The sequence below is a fragment of the Arachis ipaensis genome, chromosome B1 (assembly GCF_059453495.1).
Source record: "Arachis ipaensis isolate K30076 ecotype BB chromosome B1, ASM5945349v1, whole genome shotgun sequence".
NCBI lineage: Eukaryota > Viridiplantae > Streptophyta > Magnoliopsida > Fabales > Fabaceae > Arachis > Arachis ipaensis.
In genome coordinates, this window is record NC_142436.1 from 139,201,331 (window position 1) to 139,225,960 (window position 24,630).

Genomic DNA, 24,630 nt, shown 5'->3' on the forward strand with positions numbered 1-24,630 from the left:
CTAAATCATTAAAATTAATAAAGTCATTAACTTACAAACTATCAAATCATGACATTAAATGTGTACATTAAAGGCAGTAAAGGTCTAATAGCGGTTATATGGAAGAGATGTAATAAAAGAGAAAAGAAAAACTTAGCAGATAACGAACTATTCACTTTATCACCTAAAACACTATTGACTTAAGTATCGGAGTATCTTGCAGGTTACCTTCTCAACTTGATTTCAACGCTGTCAGATTAAGATCTTCGAATCCTCTTAGTTCGTAACCTCATCAAAAGGCACAAACAATAACACGTTTATATGATAAGTATTTTGAAAATTTTAGTTATTCTATATCGATTGATCAAGTTTGTTTTGTGCAAGTTTATACGTGTTCAAAGGTTTTAGAACTCACCTTCAAGAAAGTTCGGAATCTCGCCTCGTCTAAATTTACGAGTCAGGGTTAGTACTTGCAATCACATTTTGATGTCTAAATAAATTGTTTTGAAGTGTTTTTGCTCTTCTAAATTTAAAAGTTATCTGAACAAAATTGTAGAGAGTAGGTTGAAGACACGATGTTGTCATCAACCTCTTCTTCCGAATTCTTAATGTCTCGAGTTCGTCATTTCCAATAGTGGGATGTTTCTGCAAAGACTCTGACACTCAAGTTAGCATAAATTGCAAGAAAAATTAAGTTAGAGATCATACTTTAGTACACATATTTAGAATAGTACATATATTGTGAGGTTGTGATGTCATGAACTTCTCTTATGTTTTTTAGAGGCTATGAATTATTTTTTAAGTTAAGTTGATCTAGAAAAATGAATTGTTATTATCATTATTTATTTGATATTTTATTGTGGTACCATATTTTTAAATTTATCACGTCACTACAATTAAATCATTAAAGCCTTTGAAAATAACTGCACTTTTTTTTTGTTGGTCATGGGCTCATGGCCACCCGTTATTAAAAACACAAAGAAGAATAGGCACATACAAATTTTGTGAGAAAAGAACAAAGGGCCTCAAAACAGAAAGGGTCCAAAAATTTTCCACTTACACAATACAGTCTAGTTAAAGGACCAAATGAAGGACCAAAAAAATGTATCCCCTCTTGTGCTACCTATGTATGCCCCATGAGTCAAACCCAAAAAAATGTATGCTCTATGAGTCATGTCGCTCTCCTCAAACTCGGTTTGAAACAATGCTTAAGATTAAAGGCCGTCCAATTTATCCACACAAAAAAAAACTCGGTCTGATGCTGCAACTCTGAATAGTGAATGCAATTATCGTATCAGAATTTTTTTTTGAAAATTTTAATTTTTATTTTATCTTCTTTATAAATCAGATTAAAAAATGTTTGATTTCTAAATCTACTCACAAATTCTTCAAATTTAAATTTTATTCTATTAATATATTTTTTTATGATTATATATTATATTATAATAATTAAAATTAAATTTTAAATAAAAATAAAAAAATATAAGTAAACAATGAAAATATTAAAAAAAATAAATAATAAATATATCAGATATTCATTTCACTAGATGTACAGATAATTATTTTAATATTAAGACTTAGATGATTAATTTAAAAATGTAATATATTTTTATTTAATTGGTAGATAATCATTATTTATTTAGTACTATCCATAAAAATAAAATTTTTTTTTATATTAAATAATTTTAAATAAATTCTAATTCACAACAAAAATAACAAGTTCGTGAAATGATTTTTAACTTTTAAGTCTAAACTCTAAACCGAAGAGCTACTGCGGCGGCGCGTGAAGCAGCTGGCCGGTCCTACATGCATGTTAAAAACTTTGCGCGGTGGTAATATAACAACCACAAATACCCTGCAAGCTGCAACTAAGGGAGAAGCAGATATTGTATGTGTAATGACGAACTTGTCCCTACAGATTACGTGTCGAGCCCACTGTCTCCTATAATGGGAATTGCGTGGTGCAACTTGCCATTTGTGGTGGCGATCCCTGTCATTATCGTGCGCCCAATTTATTTTTATATTCAACATCAGATCTCGATTGAAGTCGGTTGAACTCCACCATGTTTATTGCTCAGCCACCAAGAAACGGTTGCTGTTTTGGCCTATTAGCCAAATTCAAATTTCCAAAGGAATCCAAATCAAAGGCAATAATTTCACTTAGTAATAATAAAAAGGGACAAATCATTTATTAATTTTAAATATAGTGTGATACTGATTCATTAATCATTGATATTCCATTCATTCATTCATTCGTTATCTCCGCCCTCGCCACCACCATCACCGCCACAGGTACTCTATCTATGTGTGGTGAATTTGAATGTGTTGTATTGCATGTTTGTTCTCTTTACCCCGTTAATCCCCGCACTTATTCGGCTTCTTACTTTCTCGGCATCGTTTTATCTTTTATCTGCTGTCATGTCTAGATAAAAGAATGATTTTGCTTTCCTTTCCATCAGAATCTTCTCATTTTTGCATTTTATAAAAGCTCTCACGTCCTCTTCAACTTTTCTTTTCTTTTTAACTGTGGTAAGGTTGTGTTTCAAAGAGAAAATCTGTGCATCCATGCAGAACTATTACTACAATCTACAAATGCTAATTGCTATCTCCTGTAATTTTTAATCCACGAGGAGTTCATTCATTCATTATAAACTAACATTTTTTGGCATCTAAGTTAAATTTCTGTCCTGTTTCTTAGGCAGTGACTATAGTAATAAGTGATAAACCTGGTTTTTAATGCATTCATTGCATATTAATCTTAACAAATACACTCCTTGTTGTAGCACCAATGACAGCTGGGAATCAAGAGCAACAAATTGAACTACTAACATCGACCGATGACGATCATGGTGGTGTTATTGTTGAATTGGATAAGCCTATGGACTCCACAACCTTTGTCCCCATTCTCAGGGCTTCAATTTCACACTGGAAACAGCAGGTATTCTTTACCTTCAGCTTGCATGTTGAAATTGATATCATCTGATGATGGATGCATGGTTGGTACAATTCTTGATTTGATAAAATGCTTGCTGCTATCTAGAATCTACTGCTATGTTTGTTTTGAGTTGTTTTATCATCATTATCTTGCAGGGTAAGAGAGGCCTGTGGGTAAAAGTGCCTATTCATTTAGTCAATCTTGTTGAAGCTCTAGTTAAGGTGAGTTTGATCAATGATTATGGAAAATTGTGTTCAGCTAATGGACCTACCTTGTTTCATTCGGTTCTAACTTTTTGTATGAACCATTATTTATGAGGGGATTAAATGCAGGAAGGATTTTGGTATCACCATGCAGAACCAAATTATTTGATGCTTGTACATTGGATAGCTGAAAGTGTAAACACTATTCCAGCAAATGCCACACATCGAGTAGGGGTTGGTGCACTTGTTTCGAATGAAAAAGGAGAGGTATATCCACATTATTTGTTATAAAATGTTCATGTTCTAAAATGGGAGGGAACAGAAATTATAAAATTTGCCACTTCATTCCAGTTCCTGTGAAGAACGCTATATTTCAGTTTTTGTGAAAAATGGTGACTAATCTGTATCTTACTGCCAATAATTCTTGGGAATCCAGCTCTATTAGCATTCAGTGTTAATGTCTCATTTATGAATTATCAACTGTTTGGTAGATCCTTGTGGTTCAAGAAAAGACTGGACATTTTCAAGGAACTGGATACTGGAAACTCCCTACTGGAGTTGTTGATGAGGTGAAAAGGATTGGATATCTTTCTTCATATTTGACAAGTTATTCTGTGCATATATAATCTACTCATTCAACCTAACAGGGGGAAGATATTAATGCAGCGGTGGTAAGAGAGGTCAAAGAAGAAACAGGAGTAAGTAATCTCTTTGTGGAACCTTTTAAATGTGGTATCATTTTAAATTTGGCTATTTAATCAGGTCTAACATCGTCAATCTAAGCTTATTGACTCCGAGTTCTCTCAATTTCTCAGATTGACTCAGAGTTTGTGGAAGTATTGGCATTCAGGTAGCATTTTTACATAAACTTCATTCTTGTAACGTGTTTGAAAAGGAATGGTTGAATATGGCGACTTCAGGTTGGAGGCTGCATTAGCTGCAAGGTTCAAAACAATTGAAGAACAATAGGAAATTCTTAGCACCTTATTAGCACCTTATTCAGATAATGTTGGCTCCACCTTTGGTCTTGCATGGTTCATTTGAAAGTTCTAAACTTGCTAGTGTTTCCTTTTCCATACACACTACTATTGATAAAATGGTTTATGGGTGAAAATATGTATTGCTCTCTTATTTAACCTGAATATCTGATGGACAGACAAAGTCACAAGACATTCTTTGAGAAGTCAGATCTATTTTTTGTGTGCTTGTTGCGGCCTCTTACTTCTGACATAAAAATACAGGAGGTTGAGATAGATGCTGCAAAGGTACCTACTATTTAATTTAATTGATGCATACCGCTACTAGCTAAGTATGTTATCTTATCCTATCCATTGTTGCTATTATTCTCTGCTGCAGTGGATGCCATTTGATGAATATGCAGCTCAGGCTTGGATGGAGAAGTATGAACTTATGAAACATGTAAATAAAATATACTTGGCAAAGATGAATGGTTGGTATTCTGGATTAACTCCTGTATCTACAACATCACTGCCATCTGATGACAAAATCAGTTATCTCTACCTGAATGCCAAGGGCCTCAAGAGGTGCAATTCTTTGTAAGCATCATCAGCAAATGTTTTTACTCAGTTAGGAATATAATGCTGGAATGGTTTCTGTCTTTGCCATCTTATTTACTATCATTTGATTCATTAAAGGTGAACAAATGCAGGTCTTAGCTTCCTAAGGTTAATTAAAGTAACTTTAAATAATTGTATATGTGAATATTGATCCTGAAGTTAGTTTCATACTTCATCTCAAATTATCTATACTATGGTTGGTTGAAAGGCTATGCTAGGCCATTGACCAAAATACCCGAAAAAATGTGAACTTGTACGTTATAAATAACTGATATGATGTGATTTCTTTGGAAGCATCAGAAGCGAACTTGCCTTATGACATCACCCATGACTCTGTAGAGTCATAGTGCTATCTATGTTAGTGCTGAATATTGTGTACAGGTTCATGTTCTTGTTGTGCTAAGATGATAATTTCATAACATTGGAACATTACTATTTGTATATCTTTAGAATGGTGTTTTCTTCATTTAGCTTGTACTCAGAAGTTTTCGTATTTCCTTATTTTCGATTTTCGAGACTGTTCTAGAATATTTCTATAAGTTCAATACAAAGAACTGGATTTAAGAGTATGAGAAATTTCAATAAATCAGTTTGATGATTAAGTATTCTTTCAGATTCTAAAGACTCACTATAATACTTAATAACTCAATTTTATGAAGTTAACTACTATATTGTAATCGGGCCTGCTACACATACAAGTTTACAAGCTTACAAGTTGGCCCAGCCCAAATAGAACTCACGCGCATAAAGAGAGATAACATGGCGCGTCAAAATCACGCGCTCAACACTACAACCGTTACGTATGGCAGACTCTTCTTCTTCTTCCACTTAGCCATACTCTTCTTCTTCTTCCACTTCTTCCACTTCTCAAAGCGCTTCGAAAACAAGGAAACCCTCCCATTTTCGAGCGAAAATCAAAGTTCAAAATATACAAATCGTTGTTCGAAACCTCCATCAAAACACCATCAAACTCTCCGTGAAGAATCTGAAGAGAAAACAAAGCAACAATACTCAACGTAAGTTCATTAAGATTCCTGTATATTTTACTTTTCTTCTACGTCGTTCTTCTAGGGTTTACTATTATTCTTGCTTTTTTGTTACACTGTTCTAAGTTCTACGTCGTTCTTCTAAGTTCTACGTCGTTCTACGTTCTTGTTCTAAGTTCTCCTGCTATTGTTGTTGATTTTTGGGGGTTTATTCCGTAGATTGGGGGGTGTATACTGCTTAACCTTGTAATGTGGCTTGACATTGAAGCATGGTTGAGTGATATCTTACTGATATCTATATGGATGTATCTGAATAATATCTATGGGTGTATCTCACTGTTATCAATGGGTGTATCTGATTCTTACATATGGGTGTATCTTACTGTTATCAATGGGTGTATCTGACTCATATATGCGTGCATCTTACTGATATCTCAATTAATTTGATATTGAAGCATGTTTGAGTGATACCTGACTGATATATATGGATTTATCTGAATCATATCTATGGGTGTATCTCACTGTTATCAATGAGTGTATCTGAATCATATCTATGGGTGTATCTTACTGTTATTAATGGGTGTATCTGACTCATATATATGGGTGTATCTTACTGATATCTTTGGGTGTATTTTTCGTTTCAGAGAAAATGGCAGCAAGAAACCAAACAAAAGACCTTAAGTGTGCCACACATCTCCTGAGTGATAAGTTCAGAAACATGACTGAGGAGAAGAAGGCAATTGTGAGGGATCTCGGATTCGGTGGGTTGATGCACATCCCACCACTAAGGGTGGATCACCAACTCTTAAGGGAACTGGCAAACAACTTCAAACTTGGGGAGAACAGACTGAAGACAGGATATGGTTCTTTCCAAATAACACCAAAAACAATAGGTCATGCGCTTGGCATCAATGCAACAGGTAACTAGCTCAAAATTATAGGTGTATATTAAGTTGATGCTTGGGTGTATTTAAGGTTGATGCTTGAGTGTATTTGAACCGACTTTGATACTTTGTTGTTTTCCTTTTTGTAGGAAATCTGTTTCCTGAGAAAGTTGAGTATAAGCAACTTTCTGATGATGACAAAATAATTTATAGAAGATTCCAGGGTAAGACCCTCAAAAGTCTTACCGATGAAATGATGGAAATCGGCGTTGGCAACGAAGAGGAACGCCTGATGTTCAAGAGGATATTCATCCTCTACATACAGATGGTGTTCCTTTTGCCAACGACGATAAACAAAATATCACCCGTGCACCTGACCCCAATTTTTAAGATGGACGGCATATCGGAGAGAAACTGAGGGGGCATGTTTTGACCTTCATGATCAAGGGCATCACAGACTACCAGGAGAAGAAGAAGAAGGCAATTGATGGCTGTCTCTTCGCCCTGATGATAATATACTTTCATCTTTCAGAAAACAAAGGCAAGAAGAGGGCTGAAAGACCACCAAAGCCCTGGATTGCCAACTGGACTAAGGAGCAGTTGGTGGAAAGAATGACTGCAGAAAGAGAGAAAATTTTGGTAAGTAAACATAATATGTTGCTTGTATTTTATTTACCTGAATGCTGCTAGCTAAAATATCTAATGTTTCAGGGGATTGTGAAGATGGTGGAGACAAGAGCAAGAGAAAAAATGAAAAAAAAAAAAAGAAAAAAAACAAGAAATAAAAAAAACAAAAAAAAGGAAGACGAGTCCAACATCGTCTTCGGAGACAGAAACAACTACTGACAGTGACACTTCTACCTCTGAGTCTGAGACTCAAGAAGACTCAGAGGATTCAGGAAGAAAACACTCCAGTAAAAAGGGGAAAAAGTAAGTACCATACTTGGGTGTAATTTCTTTTTCGAGTTGGGTGTATTTTGTTGATCACGTTGGGTGTGTGTAGTTTATTAAGCTGGGTGTGTTCGTTTTCTGCGTTGGGTGTATATTGTATATTCAGTTGGGTGTATCTTGTGAATTCATTTGGGTGTATTTTTAGTTTGTTCTAAATAATGATTGTTTGCCTTCCAGAATGGACTCCAGAAAAAGAAAGCAGAGGCAAGAGGAGTCAGATTCTGATTCAGAATCTGAATCTGAACCAAGTGATGAGTAATGTCCTGAAATTATTACTCATTTCTTTTGGCTTCATTATAAAGATTTCATGTATTAACTGAAGTGTCTATTATTAACTTATAGGAGCGAAGAATCATCACCTGCAGAGAAGGAGAAGAAAAAGAAAAAAACAAAAACAACACCAAAAAAGTAAGCACTTCTTTGCATAATATTCTGTGATAAAATTAATTTTTTATTTCTGATTGTTACTCTTTTTTTTCCACCCAGAACACAACCAAAAAAGAAAAAAGTTGTTGTGGAGGATTCACCTCCTAAAGAAGATCAATACTTTGACGGGTACAGTACCTTGTAAGCTATATTACCATCTATCATTGTAATTATTTTTGTTAACATCTTCTTTTATGAATGTAGTGAGACATATGAAATATCAAGTGACGAACTAGATGAATGGCTAAGGGAAAATGTTGATAAATCTGCTGCAGAGGGGTATGTCTTGCTGGGCTGTGTATTTCAGATTTTGCTGTGTTTTGTTTGCTAATAATTGTTTCTTGTTTCGCAGGGAGAACCAACCTGACCTGCGATCGACAGAAGGTCGCTATGTGTCATCTGAAACGTAAGAAGCTTTATTATTTAATAAAATCTTGTTATCATGATTTGGGTGTATTTTGTGGAAACATTTGGGTGTATTTTGTGGATCAAGTTGGGTGTATGTTGTTTACTAAGTTGGGATATTAAGTTTGTTGTGTTGGGTGTATATTGTCCATTCGGTTGGTTGTATCTTGTGCATTCATTTGGGTGTATTTTATACCTGTATCTTATTTTGTCTGAATAACATGAAATCTGTTTTAGAATACCGGCTGTGAACTTGGGAAGTGATGGTCCTTCCTCTCAAGGGCGCACAGAACAGAGTAGTGTAAACCAGCCGTCACAGAGCATGTAATTTCTCTTTCAAATAATCGTTACTTTTGTTCTTCTATTACCCTTCTACTTCTAATTCTGTATATATTTTTTTTAGAAAAAAAAGCCCTTTATTATTTTATTTAAGAAAAAAAAAGGCAGGAAAAAAAAGCAAAAACTGCAAGTATGTAAGTTCTCAAAAAAAAAAGCCTGTCTTCTTTTTGAATTGTTCGGGTGTATTTCTTGAATTTCTTTGGGTGTATTTTAGGTTGAGTCCGGCTGATTTGAATATGATGGTTGTGAGGGAACAGACACCGCCGGGTGCACTTGCAGTGTGAGTTTTGCAAGAATATTTCAACCTTATAAGCTTATTATTTTCAAAGGCGTTGTTAACCTTTCATTTTTCTTCTTGTTTAGAGTCCCGAATCAGGTTTTTGTGCTGGCATCCCAAACAACCACTGAGACAGATTTTGAACCAACCCCTATGCTACAGATTGAAGGGACTACAGAAACGTAAGAAATAGTATTGAGTGTATATTTGTTTAGAGTTTGTGTGTATATTTGCTACCAGTTTGGGTGTATATTGTTCCTGATTAGTTTTTTTACGCCGTGATTAATTTTTTGAAACTGTGCAGCACTCCTGAAACCCCCAAACAACTTCAAGAGACCACATCCACGCTTCCCCCAGCTCCAACTAAAATGTAAGTTCATCAGACTAAAATCAATCTTTGCTTATCATCCGTATATTCTTATTCTTATTCTTATTCTTATACATGATGACGCAGTCATCCAGACGCAGAAGACGCTGCTGCCCTGTTGATGATGGCACGGACAGCATCCTATGTTCCTAAAATAGATCCAGGGGTGCCATCATTCAGCCTTGGATTGACTTATTCAAGCCAGGAGGGGGCGTCAACGCAGGAGACAAAAAGGGCAAAATCTCCAGAATCTGCAAATTTGATAGAACAATTGGACGATTTGGTCCAAAAAATAGCAAGCAGTGCGGCGAAGGGAAAAAACAAAAGTCCACAAATTCAGAGGGAGACTGGGGGAGAAAGTTTTGCAAAGTTTCAAACTCCTGGGGGATTATATCAGATTACGGATGATATGAAACAAAAGTGCTACATGTGGGGGACGAGACTGAAGGAAGATGCAGATGGCAATACTAACGAGTATGAGGAGATGTGCACTCTGATTGGCCAAGGAGAATACATTTTGATGAGAATGCACCTTGTATCCCTCCAGGCAAAAAGTGATATAGAATCTCAGGCAATATTAGAATAACATTAATGTTTTTACACCAAAGTCAATTGCAATGCTTATTAATGTAAAATTGATTTCGGCATATATTTCTAGATTGTATCTGCCATCTGCCTCATCCTCAACCAGAAAAATGAAAAGAGGTTTCAAGAACAAATATACTGTCTCCCCCCCCCCCCCCGATATTGTGGTAAGTGTTACTTCTACGAACTTTGGGTGTATTTTCTGTATTGATTTGGGTGTATTTTTTACGTTCAATTGGGTGTAAGTTTAGTATTTCATTTCTTGTTTCGCAATTCTTGCAGAGCATGGCACTTTCGGATCACCCAAAGGGGGAATTCATATCACCGAAAACGAAAAAGGAATTCAGGGTGGAAGCCTACCCGAGTTTCATTCCCTTCATAGATAGAAAAAAATTAACTTCGCATCCATATGTAAGTTTTCGTTTGCTAAATTTGTTAGTACGCTTATTTACTTATATGCCAAATAAAATAACACACTGTTGAAATGTGGCAATCCTTCAGATTTTTGCTCTTGTTTGCCACTTGGGGCATTGGTGGTTATGGCTGATAAATACAACAAAGCGGAAATGTCATATACTTGACCCGCTACACAAAAAAACTCCAAGCGATGAGAGAAAGAAGGTTAATAAATTCACTGTAAGTTGCCTCTGTCTTCTTTACTTTAATATTTAGGTCTATTTCGTTAGTTGTGTTGGGTGTATATTGTCCATTCAGTTGGGTGTATCTTGTGCATTTATTCGGGTGTATTACTGATTTGTTTTGCTATTTAAGGGATGTGTATTTTCAAGATTGATAACATATGTCGGCGGGGAACCTCTGCAGAAAGGGGAGAACGAGAAGAAAATTAAAGCATCATATGTTAAAATATCAGGCTAAAAAACAAGGTATAAATTTGTGAGTTTGAACATTAAACTTTCGTAAATGAGATTTGTAATTTATTTTCTTCGTTTTCAGCTATGACTGCGCTATCTACGTTATGAAGTGGATGGAGTTAATTGAGCCGGAAAACATCAATAAGGGGAAGTATGAATGGGATAATTGGCCACAGGTAACTGTCTTTAGAACTATATAACTCTGTATTACTTTACTGAATTAATATTACTGTTTAAACAGAATATACTTTTTAATTGTAGGAGGAGGTGGACCATTATAGAGTGGAGTATGCTTCCCGGATACTATTCAGTGAGATGAATAAAGAAAGAGATCGGGCAATTAGAGAGAGTAGTGCTATAAGGCTGTCGAAGCCATCCTCTGTATTATTGAGTCCGTTTTGTCAGATTAATTCTGCTGATATAGAAACTGCGTAATCCAACTGCTGGGTAGTTTGTAAATTGAACAAATGATGTAAATATTTGCCATTTATCAACAACTTCTATTCCATGTATATTTTTTCCCATAGTTAAACTATCTGTGCTGGTAAACTGTCTGTGATGTATTCAAAAGCTGTATTACAGGTGGTAAAATATGAAGGAAAAAATTAAGGCATATATAAACGCAAATTATAAACTGTTACACCCAACGCAAGTCTAATAATACACCCAAGATTGCATAAAATATACACCCAAACTGTCTGTGCTGTATTCAAAATGTATGAATTACATGTACTAAAATATGAAGAAAAACATCAAATCAAATATACACCCATAACCTGCGAATTTTTACAGCTTTTGTTCTATATGTATCTATATATGTGTCTATATGTAAACTGTGAATTAACAAAAATACACCCAAAAAAACAGTGCTTTTACACCCATATTCTATAAAATTATACACCCAAAGAGTTATCCCCTGCTGCTGGTACCCTGAACTGATAATTCATAACGTGTCCTTGATATTGGCTAGAATTTGAATGCGCCGCTGATGCAGCATCAAACAGGTTTATCTGAATATAACACTCACACATTAGCTAACCTATTAACGAGAAAAATAAACTCAATCGCCACAAATTTAAAGAACATTACTTTTACCTCGCTTAAAACTTTCGTCTTCTTCTTCTTTGTGGCATTTGCGATCTGTTTCTCCAGCTTTGAACCTAGCCTGTTTTTTGGACGTCCTCTTGTTCGAATCCTTGGCGGGCTTTGAAGCTCGTTAACGGATTCCAAGTTGGCTTCTTCGTGGGATAAAGAAGATGTCCCCTTCCTTTTGGCTTTTAAGGCTTCCATCTCGGCCATGACGTTATCGTACGCACGGTGCAGAATTGCAGTCAGTTCCTCCGATTCGGAGGCAAATTCGCAAATATTTTGCGAACGAAAAACCAGTTGGTCGAACCTCTTGCTTCTTGGCTCCATTAGTGGCTCGTCGTGGCTGCTCTTGATGTGTGTGTGTCGCCTCTTTACCTTCTTGCTCCATCGTTCCAGTATGTATCTAGGGGACACTTGGCTTACTTGTTCGAAGCTTAACACGCTTAGTGCGTGACGGCACAGTATCCCTCTCGACTCGAATAATAAGCATTGGCATTTTACCTCGGCTGCAACTGAGTCGTAAGTAACCACGAACTTGTTGAATATTGAGCTGGAAACTTGTTCTCCGACTTCGTATACTGAATAGCCTAGAGCAGAATTCTTTAATCTGGTGATGCAATTCGCCTTTCCTCTGAATTGCGCTTGGACTTCCCTAAACTTTGCGTGAGTGTACGCATCTTGAAACTGAGCTTCAATGGAGGATTTGGTTGCACACGGTATGACCGTATGAAAATCTGCAGCATCTGATTCTCTCTCTGCTTGCTCCCTGCTTCCGAGGCAATTATCGTATTGTTTGACAAACTGAATAAGCGAGCTGTTCTGGGTGATATACTTGTTAAAAAATGAATGCATGCTCTCGCTCCTTTGTGTGCTTCTCATCCCTGCCCAGAAGTGGTGATCCAGATAGATAGGAACCCATATGTGACGGTCTTCGTACAGATCTGCATAATACACCCAAACACAGACTATAAATACACCCGAGGGAACATGCAATTTACACCTCTGCTGCAGATTTTAAAAAGACATTACCTGAAAGCCACTTGTTGTCCACAAGACCAAAATTCAGCAGAAAATCATTCCAATTCCTATCAAATGAGTCTTTGCTATGAGAGTTCCAAATAACTTGGCTAATTTCTTGTTCGATATCGGCATGTCCCTTGTACCCGTTTAATTTGCTTGGAATCTTCTTCATGATGTGCCAAATACACCAACGGTGAATTGTCGTTGGCATACAGGCCTCTAAAGCCCTTTTCATTGATGCGCACTGATCGGTGAGAAACCCTTTCGGAGCGTTTCCTCCCATGCAACGAAGCCAGCATTGAAATAACCATTTGAATGATTCAATTTCTTCGTTCTTCATCAAAGAGCATCCGAGAAGTGTTGACTGACCGTGGTGATTCACCCCGACAAAAGAACCACAGACCAAATTATACCTGAAACAAATTACCATGGTCCAGAATGCAAAATCATTAGGTACACCCTAACAAATGCTTCGCATACACCCAATGAAACAGCCAATATACACCTCTGCTGCGGATTCGTAAAAATAAATTAATTTAGCATCATAAACAGGGACAGTTTGTTACCTGTTTGTATTGTAGGTGGTGTCGAATGAAATAACGTCTCCGAAATACTCAAAGGCAGCTCTGCTTCTTGCATCGGCCCAAAAAGCCAGCTTAATCGATTGATCCTCTTCGAGTTGGAGCTCAAAAAAGAAATTCTGATTCTTCTCTTTCATTCTTAACAAATATTTCCCGAATTCCTTTGTATCTTCTTGTTCGGAAACATTCTGCACTTCCCTGGTAATGTAATTCCTCACGTCCTTTTCGATAAAATTTAACTCGCGGTGACCCCCGGCAGCCGCAACAAATGATTGGTAGGTTTTGCTTGGTCTGATACCGGCCTCCTCGTTATTCTCTATCGTACGACGAATGGACATGCTTAGTTCCCTGTGCTGTTTGAGCATCTCTGCTTTCCTTGGACAGCAGGGGGTGTGAATGATCCAGCACAACCTTTGAAATGATCCAAGCACCGACATCCTTCAATGTGTGTATATAAATTCTTGCAGGACAGTTTAGACCGGCTGTCGGATTGGTCTTCTCGGTCGGAGATATTTTAGATTTCCATTTTTCCTCTCTGCTACATGTAATCAGTTGATTCTTAATCTCGTTTCCCTTCCTATTTGTGCACCGAACTCTTGTAGAGAAACCTGCAGCCTTGGCGTAGTTCCTGTAAAATTTTCCAGCATCTTCAAGGGTGGTAAAGGTCATTCCGACCTTCGGAACAAGCTCGTCATCAACAACCGAGAGAGGCTGCACAATACACCGTGTCAGAACTGTGAATACACCCATAGATATGATTCAAATACACCCAATCATGTCTAATATGATACACCCGAACCGCAACAACTCAACTACACAATGACCTTTAAAGCCATAAACTGTAAATACACAGGCTGCATAATACACCATGTCAAAAACTAAAAACACACCCAATCATGTCTGATATAATACACCTGAACAACAACAACTCAATTAAAATAACAAAACCAGTACTGTAGATACACCCACACTTCAAGGAAGAATACACCCAAAAAAAGACCTGATCTACACCCGAGCGTCTGCTATAAATTCCAGGTAATTAATCACAACTAATACATTGAATCGACAGATTCATGTTAACGTGTTAGTTTCACAGTCAATGTTCAGCAATTTTTCAACTACACAATGCTATACAAATTACTGAAAGAAAATTCATTATGTAAATCAAATCTTAGGAACTTCGTTAGATTCAAATTCATAATCCACTTCGCCTGGATTCAGCTGACAATCTGAGGTTGAATGATCCATTATCTTCAAAACGAGTTCAAACTTTGATTTCAGAAAACAACAAATCAAAATAGAAAACGAAGCTCGAGTTGCAGAGAGAGAAAAAGGTAACGTAAACGAAGAACATACCAGTGAGAAAAGGAGAGGAAAAAAACGATGGAGAAGAAGCAGGGAAGACGCGCGAGAAGAAGAACAACCAAATCTCAAAATAACGAAAACGAAGAAGGAAACAAATATTTTAAATTTGGTAGTTAGATATACGCGGGATCTTATATAGCGCGTGTAATCAACGTATGTGGAGGAGCGCGTATTTTGGTTTTATTGTTTAATGAACTTGTAAAGCATACAAGTCCTAATGGCTTGTATGCAGAGCTTTTCCGTATTGTAATCATCATTCTACTATTAAAAAGATTGTTAACAACATCAGCTACAAATAAACCTAAGTATCATATGAACATGTGATACTATAACAAAGTATCAAACAATTTACGAGAATAATAACTCATTCTTCTAAATCAATTTAATTTGAAAATCAACTCCGTAGCCTAAGAACATAAAGAGAGGAGTTCATGACATTACAACCTCACAATATATGTATTATTTTAAATATTTGCATTAAGGTATGATTTCTAATTTAGTTTCTCTTCCAAACCATGCTAACTTGAGCATTGGAATATTTGTAAGAACACTCCTTATCATTGGGACATTAAAAACTTAGAATTGGAGGATGATGAGTTGACAACAACCTCATGTTTCCAACCTATTTTCTATAATTTCGTTCGGGTAATTCCTATACTTGAAAAAATAAACTTTTAAACAAAAAGATTGATGTTGAATTATCAATCAACTGTATATACCCACTGCACTACAAAATTGTACCAAAAGTCAAAACTATTGGCCTCTCGGCCTTCTGCACCATGATTCAATAAACAATGTACATGCATAAAGTTATTAAAGTAGCAGTGTTGCAGTCCCACTCATCTAGGTTCTTCTAGATGCATAATGACAGTATTTTATACTAAATTTTAATTATCTATTATTTATCCTTTCTCAAGTAGTGAAAAGTTTTTAAAAATTCACAGATGAATACAATTTTATTATTTATTTATATTCACTTACAATAAAAGAGATGAACTTTATCCAAACATAATGGCGACTAAAGAAATTTTTTTCACTCTTTGGCGTATTATCCTGATTGTAATATAATATATAAATTTATAAACTAATATGTACTTTTTTCAAAGGTATCTTCCATTGCTTGTTTGACAATATTCAACAAAATCGATCCCGTTGTTGAAATGGTGATTTGGAATTTGGAGTTTTGCGTGCCCTCACATTGCGTTGAAGCGTCATTCACTGTGTTGAGGGTAACTGGATAAGCCCCGACCTCGAACAAGAGAAGAGAACAAACGAAAGAGGGTTCAAACGTAAAAAAAAAAATGCAGAGAAACTTTTATGATTTAACGGTTATGAATTTTGGGTTCAATTTATAAATTATAATTACTTTAGAGAATGCTACACCGAATGCAAATCTATTACTTAGCTTTGACCAAAGACCACTCCCTAATAGTCATTGATGGTGATCTGATGTCGCTGTCTCTAGATTTCTCTCTCCTCCTTAGATCTTCTACACTTGCACACATAGAGATAGATGAGATCAAGAAGCGTGGAGGCAAGTTACGAAACAAAACAAAAATTAATAGCTGTGTCAGAAACATGAATCTACATGAAACCAAAACTACTCATTTTTATATGTTAAAGTGTTTGTGTAGGCGTCATTGATAAAAAAAATATATATTTTTTTAATAAAAACTTTTTTTTATTTTTTAGTATATTTACTAAATTTTTTAAAATAAAAATAAAAATATTAAAAAATAAAAAAATATGTTTTATAAAAGTTATAATTTATATTTTTTAAAAGATTTTTTTTCAAAATAGATATTTTTTGCATGATAAATAATTAAAAAAAATGTTTATATTATTATATCTAAATATAATTAATAAAAATATTTTTACACAATATGTTCAAATATAAAATTACTTTAATTTTTTTATAAAATCTTTTAAAAAAAGATAACACAAAAAAAATATTTTTTTTTAAAATCCACCCAAATAAATTCAAAATCTTGAGTCCGATATATATTTTGATAATTTTAGCCGATACAAAAATTAAATTACTTTTTATTAAATAAATTTTATTATTATTAATTTATGTGTATAAATTTTAATAAATATAAATGATATTAATTTATGTTATAAATTCTAATAAATATATATAAAAATTATGTATTTTTATGTGTATAAATTTTTATAAATATAGATAACTAAATATTAATCTAAAATAATAATATTTACTCATTTAATAGCGGTTTTATCTCTTTTACATAATATACAATATGACCATATAGAATTAGGCATGTCACTTAAAAACTTATCAAAATGATAAAAATTTAGGTGTAGTTAATTTTATATAAAATTAATCATTAAGAGTCATTTATTTACTTTTTTTAAATTTATCAAATTATTTAATAATTTTTATTTATTAAATTCACATAAAATTATCTGCACAATAATTAAGTTTTCACCTATCAAAATACATTGCTTTGTTTCGGTAGCTTTTACCACAATTCAACTTCTTAAGTTATTGTTGCTCTTAAGTTTATGGAGAAATCTTGCCCACCTCTTTCGTTCGGATGAGACTCTATATGAATTTACTAACTTCAATCAGAGACCTCAACTTATATAGGATTGGAAGTCTGTGTACTATAAGGTAGCGTTTGGTCACATAAACTGAAATTGAAATTAGAAAATTGAGATTTAATATTGTATTTAGTGGTTAGAAATTAAAATTAAAATTTCAGTTTTTATTTACAAAATTTTAGTCTTTCAGTATTTTTAAAAAATAGAGATATAGAAGATTAAAATTTTAGAGACAGAGACTAAAATTTTAATAATATTTTTAAATTTATCTTTTAATTTTTATATTATTTTAAATTAAACATAATACTAAAACATAACTCAATTTAGTATATTTTACACCAAACACAATATAAAAATTTAACTCATTATCAATCTGTGTCTGTCTTTTAATCTTAATTTTCTTTCTACATGGAGCCTAAAAGTCTAAGACAATGTCTTTTCAAATTGTAACTCCTTAAAAGATGAAGAATATTGAGGTAATCTTTGACTTAATTAGTTTTTGAAATGTTATTTAAAAAAATTAATTTTGATGTACTATTAGTGTAAAATAATTTTATATATGCATCTAATTACATAACGTCATATCAATAAAAATAACTATTTTTTATCTTTTACATTAACCACGTGAATAATCATCTAAAAGAACAGATGTGATTGTACGACAGTATAGAACGCTTTATACTGTTAATGTATTAAAATTAAACTCATTTTAAAAATAATTTCTTTTCATATCCAAAATATGAAACAAAAATTGATGTAGTTTTTTATTAATTAAATAAATATTAATTTTGTATTATTATATTTTATGTTAATTATTTAAATTTTAAAAAATAACCTACTAATTATATTATATCACTACTACATATACCATGCAACAAAATATAACGGTTGATTATCTATTGATGAGTCAATGATAAAAAGAATACTTACCAAATGTAAATTTTTAAAATTATATTGATGCTTTTAAAATTTTATAAAATAATCCTAATTAATCATACTTACAATTTTAAAAGTTAAATTGTACCATTACTTGATGAATATGTGTTATTAAAATTGGACAATTATATCATGTGTTATCCTAATTATTTGAATAATGTACAAAGTGTTTTTTGAAGATGTAAAATTGATCTATCGAATTCCAACCACACACGAAATTACTTATAGCGGACCATGCAACCAAATTTAAAAAGGTGTAGTAATAACATGTCAGTTTCTGGTTTTCGCCACGTGGTTCCTCCAAATTGAGACCACAATACATTGTCTTGTACTCCAGATACCCTAAGCTCTTAAGCACTTCTTCCAAGTTTTTCTTATTCACAAGATTTACATTCATGGAAAGAAATCTTATCACCTTCCCATCTCTATAACGTACAATTTCACTTTCATCTCTAATAAATCTATTACCATAATAAAAATACAAGCATAACAAAAAACAAACATCTGCATCACATTAAAAAATAACATTATATACACCTTAAAATATCGACCAACATAAATTTTGGAACTTCAATCTACAAAATTTAAACGTAACAAGGATAAAAAATTGTGATTTTCCTGATTTGCAGATAAATAATTACAAAAAATTTAACCCTAACCAAATTGATTTCTCATCCAGTACAAATTTTTCATTATATCATCCTATTACAGAATACGACCTATCTGATGTTCTTCACTCACATTAAGTGAAACATGAAGAAAAAGAAAGAAGAACAGAAATGCCACTCACCGTGTCCGACTACTTTGTAATGCATTACCGTCGTCGCAAACTCATCGTCCCTGAAAGTTTATGAGTACATACCTTAACTCACAGGTCGTCAACGTTAGGTATAGTTTTTTGAAGGAATGAAGATGAAGAATTTATCTGATTTAGGGTAAAGTATAAATGACAAAGAAGAATGGGGTTTTATGAAAATTTAAAACAGTTTTGACATGCCATTTCTAAAATTAGAAGGGGTCGATTGATCTTAATTTGGAGGAAGACAATATTCACATAGCAAAAAAATTGACATGTCATTGTTCCACCTTCTTCCATCCAATTATAAAATTTTCTATAAGCAATTTCATGTGTAGTTAAGATCTAATAAATCAATTTTATATCTTTAAAAGATAATTTATTACTAAATTAAATAAATTTATAAATTGATACTTTTAAAATTTTTAATTAATCATTACTGAATCTTGATCAGATATCAAAATCTGGCATTATAAATGAAAAATGAATTCTCGTTTCTTTTATGGATCTCTCGACTACTGAACCATCCAATTCTTTTAATCAAAAAAGGGAGGGCTTAACTAAAGTTATTAATTATTAGATATTTTAAAACTTTTCACAAAAATACATTTAAATAATAATTTTGGACATTTTTTCATACAGAATTACAATGATGGTGTATGTGTAGAGCAATAAAGGAAGAAGGGACAAAAATACACCTAAAAATTCACACACGGGATACGATTACACTTTAATTATTTAATGAGTCACGCGTGCACATTATTTATACATTTTAACAGACACATTTATCTTTCTGATCATCGGTGTGTGACAACTTTAAATGATTGAAGTGTTATTGTGTTCATTGTGTGAACTTTTAGATGTATTTTTGTCCCTTCTTTCTAAACAAAATAAACATAAAAAATATTGTATCCGTCAGAGTGTATAAATGGTATGTACGCGTGACTCATTAAATAGTTGAAGTATAATTATGTCCAGCGTACAAATTTTCAAATGTACTTTTGTCCTTTCTTCCAACAATAAATTAAACCCAAAAGAATAAAATAAAAACCGAAGGATCAATAGGGTAGACAGCAATGGTACAATTTGAATAAATATCCATACAAAAACCAAGTTTTAGTGTAACATTACTGATTACTGATATTTTGCCCCAATAAGAAAACATGTAATGGCTTCTATGTCTTGGACTTGGATAATTGTTTTGGTGTCTTCAAGAGAGTCTTAATTACTTCAAATACTTCTATCCCGCTAATTAATTTAAATTGGTTAAATAATTAATTTATTATTCTATCTTAATTTAAATAAATATTAAGAATTTAAATCTTATTTTATATATATATTAATTTATTAACGAGCATAAAGATATTTTTAAAAATTTATGAAAGAACTATATGTAAAGATAACTATATATAAAGAAGACTGGTTTAGTGTAGTTTGATTTTAATTTTTACCGTAAAAATAAAAATTAAATCGCACCGATTAAAATAAGTAAAAATTTGATTTTTTTTATTTTTAATTTTTTAGGTTGTTAAATTTTTTTATATTTGGTTCGCCGATTTTGTTAAAGTTGATTTGATTTTGAACTAAAAATATTATTTATACACTAAAATTAACTACTAAAATTAGTCACTAACATATTTATGTATAAATATATATATGGTTTAATTTATTTTTAATATATATTTATATTTTAACATATATTTTATATTAATAACTAATTTTGGCGAAACATAATCTATTTTAATCACCCTTTCGCCAAGAAGATAAGAAGGCTAGACTCACCGTGTAAAGACCATACCTTATCTTTTTATGTTTAAAAATCTACCTTTTAAAAGTATAAAAGTTTCAAAAGTATTATAAAAATATTACTTATTGTATTTATTTCTTACTACACATTAATATAAAACTAAAAAGAATGTGTCAATACAATACATAAAACAAGCTAAATACAAATAACAACTCAAATATTATTATTCTCCATAAAACAACCATTCTTGAGCTTGAGTTAGAAAGCAAACATTTCAAGCAACACATGGGGCACTAGAAGTCTAGAACATTAACGCCAAGTGTACACTGAAAGGGGGATGCTGTCTCATGACAAAATTGATCCACCTCATTCATTATCTGGGCTTATTCATTCATGGTCATAACCAAGTTGCCAATTAAGGGAAACATGCCAGCAATTATGAATACAGGACACATATATACTAAAATTAATTATTAGTATAAAATATATATTATAATATAAAATAATACTAAAAATAAATTAAATAACTATATATATATACACAATTTATAACAATTAATTTTAATATACACATAATACTTTTTATACAAAGCAGAGATGCATCCCACATCCAAAGTTCAAAACTACTAGAAATGGAGAAAACAAACAAACAAAACAAAGATGCAGCAGTTATCAGCAGTTACACAGAAAAAAGAGCCTGCCTAGCTAACTAGCTTCGTAATTCGATAAATATATTCAATAATTTCAGAATTTCCAATTTTCTTAACAGCTTAACTACTCTTCTCACTTACTCTTACTGCAGAAAGAAAAATGAGTGAATAAAGAAATACAACTATACAAGCCTAATGTATATATGTATTCCAAACTAAATCGCCATCCAGAATAATCCACAATAATGTCTATATATATCTTAATTAATTAAGAACAAGATTACAAGCAAGAAAGTAGTGTAATCTAGAGTCATAAAAAACAAAAAATAATAATAATTAAAGAGGTAACGAACAAGTGCTACCTAGTAGTTCTTCCAGAAGATGCTGATCCATTATTCGCAGATCCATACACGTGTCCCCCCATCATCATCATCATAGTAGAAGGCACACCACCATAAAGGGCTCCGGCGGTGGCAGCGTCATCACCGGCGTGATCATCAGAGTGGTGCTGTCTGCCGCCACCAACGATGGGAGTCTTGTCACCTTCCATCTCCCTGTACTTATGGAGATAAATCTTGAGAGGCTCCACATAATCCTCGAATCCGAGCGTAGTCATGGCCCACAAGAGATCATCACCGTTGATGGTCTTCCTCTTCTCCTTCTGGCACTTGTCAGAAGCTTCCCCTGTTATGAAGCTTATGAACTCAGAAACGCACTCTTGCACCGTCTCTTTGGCCTCCTTTGAGATCTTGGCGTTCGCCGGAAGTGCCTTCTTCATGATTCTGCCGACGTTGGCAATCGGAAGAAGGCGGTCCTGTTCTCTGCATAGTCCACTACCTCCTGATGATGATGAGAACTCGTTCCCTCCTTGACCTCCTGACTCGTTATCTGACTCACCCATCATTCAAACTCGCTTCAAATTTCTCTTCTCTTCTCTCTCAACCTCTTTTCTTACTTACTTTGCAACTTGCAACCCTAATTATTTAACTTGCTAGCGGCTAGCCAGTAGGAAAAATCGTACTGCGCTTCTGTAGAGAGGTTGTTATAATATGCTATTTAATTAATACACTAGTACTATTTTGTATTTTATACGAAACTTTAGAACAAAATTTAACAACCAGTCACCAAAAAAAAAAAGAACAAAATTTTAAAATATTGCAGGAATATTGTATTCCAGTAATTCTGCGATGGTTGATCTAAATTATAAATATTTTATAATTAAAATTAACGGTTAATATTATTATAATTTTGATATTATTAAAATATTTAAAATGTTTTAAAAATTTAATATCAATATATTCATATTTAAAAATATTTTATATAATTATTTAATTATATTTATTATTTTAAATGAACATTATATGACCACTAAAAAAGAGTTATTTTTATTTATATAATGTTATATAAGTAAAATTACTTTACATGTATATTAAAATTCAATTCTTTATATATATAATGATTTAATTAAGTTTAGATTAGAATTAGATTTTTTTTTGTTTTTATTTTTATTTTTCTTGATTGGTTTCATATGGCTAGTGCTAGCCGTTTGTTGTTCTTAGTGACAATTAATTAGCTTAATTATATATATATAGAAAAAATTTAAAGGATAGGATTTTTATTAAAATTTAACTAATATTTAATTATTAAAAAAATAATTTTTTTATTATTAAATATAATTTTATATTATTAAAAATATTATTAATAATTAATTAATAATTACAAAATACAAAAACAGCTGCTCTGCGCTCCTCATATATATATATATATGATGATGGTGAGTGGGATAGATCAATTAGAGGAGAATATAGGGCTTTAGAAAGGCAGAAAAAGCAATATTGTTTGGTTGGAGAGAAGTGTGTGGGGTTTAATTATATTTTTAAAAAGTGAAAACTTTTGCCTAATTATATATCGCTATTTGTTAATTAAGATAATGTGACTTGTTTATTAAATCGGGTTCATTAAGGTTTCGTTACACATTTGGATTGTTTGGTTTTCTGCTTTGGTTAATTGTGACACGTGTGGAGGATTTGAGGCCATTGCTGTTGGGTGCAATATTATATTTTTAAGTGCTTACGAGTGTATATATAAATATTATAACAGCAGTTCAATACTTTGATTGAATAGGTCAATTATGTTTATCTCTTAACCGTAATATTTGTAACTCTGTTACTAGATGGCTAACATATCTCGGTTTTTGTTGTAACTAATTAAGCTAATGGTGCGTGTATTAGATAGAGAAGTATTGTGATCCACATTCATCGATAAAATCACACAACAAATAGCCTAAAGTTCTACATGCTTCTCAATTGGCTGGGCTTGGCAAGTAATAAGGGTTGGTTTGATAAAATTAAAAGTTTATATATTTTTGTTAATAATTTTAAAATAATTAATAGTTAAATTAATTTTTAAAAAATAAAATATTTTTTAAATTTATTTTTAATATATTTTTTAATTAAATTGATCTTTTAAATATTACAAATTAATTAAATTTGTTTTTCAATTATTCCACCCACACTTTCTTTCTTTTTTTTTTTTATCAAAGCACTCATACTTTTTGTTAATAATTGATGACATAAAATATTAAGTAATAGTATATATAATACTTAACATATCCAATTAAATGATAATTAAATATGTTTATAAAAATTTATCAATTTAATTGTTAAAAATTTTTCAAAAACGAATTTAAAAAATATTTTATTTTTTAGAGACTAATTTGACTATTGACCTGTTTTTTAAAGTTATGAATGTTTTTAAAAATATATAAGTAAATTTTTTTAAAATTGTCTTATATTTATCAAAATTAAAGAATTTAATATAACATCATACATTAATTAATATCTAAATTTAATTTTTATATTAATGTCTATTATAATAATTTTAAATTTTAAAAATTATTTTATCAAATATATTAATTATTATTTGTGTTTATTAAAAATTATTTTAATTTAATATTTTAATTTACCAAGTATAGATAGATAGTATATCTTTTAAAAAATTATATTTTAAAAACTAAATTTTATAGATTATTTTTAAAAAATAAAAATTTTATCAAACCAAAATTAAATAGTAATAATAGTGATAAAAACTTAAAAAGT

General features: G+C 32.2%; 4 protein-coding genes and 1 long non-coding RNA gene across 5 annotated transcripts; 4 read left to right on the forward strand and 1 right to left on the reverse strand.

The window, feature by feature from the left end:
* Positions 1 to 1,824: 1,824 nt before the first annotated feature.
* Positions 1,825 to 5,135, forward strand: LOC107636863 (nudix hydrolase 2). The gene is made up of 9 exons (XM_088501924.1): positions 1,825 to 2,271; positions 2,763 to 2,917; positions 3,070 to 3,135; positions 3,247 to 3,384; positions 3,609 to 3,686; positions 3,765 to 3,815; positions 3,933 to 3,967; positions 4,274 to 4,382; positions 4,474 to 5,135. The coding sequence occupies exons 2-9, from the start codon at positions 2,768 to 2,770 to the stop codon at positions 4,675 to 4,677; spliced, it is 831 nt and encodes a 276-aa protein (XP_088358050.1). The 5' UTR covers positions 1,825 to 2,271; positions 2,763 to 2,767; the 3' UTR covers positions 4,678 to 5,135.
* Positions 5,136 to 5,576: 441 nt separating this feature from the next.
* LOC148578585 (uncharacterized) lies at positions 5,577 to 7,203 on the forward strand. Its single transcript, XM_088501925.1, has 3 exons — positions 5,577 to 5,710; positions 6,325 to 6,600; positions 6,714 to 7,203. The coding sequence occupies exons 2-3, from the start codon at positions 6,330 to 6,332 to the stop codon at positions 6,980 to 6,982; spliced, it is 540 nt and encodes a 179-aa protein (XP_088358051.1). The 5' UTR covers positions 5,577 to 5,710; positions 6,325 to 6,329; the 3' UTR covers positions 6,983 to 7,203.
* LOC148578586 (uncharacterized) lies at positions 7,052 to 9,967 on the forward strand. The gene is made up of 8 exons (XM_088503112.1): positions 7,052 to 7,065; positions 8,146 to 8,220; positions 8,294 to 8,347; positions 8,584 to 8,670; positions 8,900 to 8,965; positions 9,049 to 9,144; positions 9,267 to 9,332; positions 9,417 to 9,967. The coding sequence occupies exons 1-8, from the start codon at positions 7,052 to 7,054 to the stop codon at positions 9,913 to 9,915; spliced, it is 957 nt and encodes a 318-aa protein (XP_088359238.1). The 3' UTR covers positions 9,916 to 9,967.
* A 228-nt stretch (positions 9,968 to 10,195) lies between these two features.
* Positions 10,196 to 11,208, forward strand: LOC110262881 (uncharacterized). The gene is made up of 5 exons (XR_015900214.1): positions 10,196 to 10,325; positions 10,416 to 10,550; positions 10,686 to 10,798; positions 10,869 to 10,962; positions 11,048 to 11,208. It is a non-coding gene; the product is annotated as an uncharacterized LOC110262881 (long non-coding RNA).
* Positions 11,209 to 21,679: 10,471 nt separating this feature from the next.
* Positions 21,680 to 22,664, reverse strand: LOC107636852 (nuclear transcription factor Y subunit B-3). The gene has a single exon (XM_016340328.3). It carries the CDS (start codon positions 22,434 to 22,436, stop codon positions 21,891 to 21,893), a length of 546 nt encoding a protein of 181 aa, XP_016195814.1. The 5' UTR covers positions 22,437 to 22,664; the 3' UTR covers positions 21,680 to 21,890.
* Between the last annotated feature and the right edge of the window lie 1,966 nt (positions 22,665 to 24,630).

Excerpts from the sequence above, each read along its gene's own strand:
- LOC107636852 (XM_016340328.3), bottom strand. The coding sequence starts at position 22,436 with ATGATGGGTGAGTCAGATAACGAGTCAGGAGGTCAAGGAGGGAACGAG.
- LOC107636863 (XM_088501924.1), top strand. The coding sequence starts at position 2,768 with ATGACAGCTGGGAATCAAGAGCAACAAATTGAACTACTAACATCGACC. Across the intron at positions 3,687-3,764 it reads CTACTGGAGTTGTTGATGAG|GGGGAAGATATTAATGCAGC; the intron begins GTGAAAAGGATT and ends TCAACCTAACAG. Across the intron at positions 4,383-4,473 it reads TTGAGATAGATGCTGCAAAG|TGGATGCCATTTGATGAATA; the intron begins GTACCTACTATT and ends TCTCTGCTGCAG.
- LOC148578585 (XM_088501925.1), top strand. The coding sequence starts at position 6,330 with ATGGCAGCAAGAAACCAAACAAAAGACCTTAAGTGTGCCACACATCTC. Across the intron at positions 6,601-6,713 it reads GCTTGGCATCAATGCAACAG|GAAATCTGTTTCCTGAGAAA; the intron begins GTAACTAGCTCA and ends TCCTTTTTGTAG.
- LOC148578586 (XM_088503112.1), top strand. Across the intron at positions 8,348-8,583 it reads CGCTATGTGTCATCTGAAAC|AATACCGGCTGTGAACTTGG; the intron begins GTAAGAAGCTTT and ends AATCTGTTTTAG. Across the intron at positions 9,333-9,416 it reads CCCCCAGCTCCAACTAAAAT|TCATCCAGACGCAGAAGACG; the intron begins GTAAGTTCATCA and ends ATGATGACGCAG.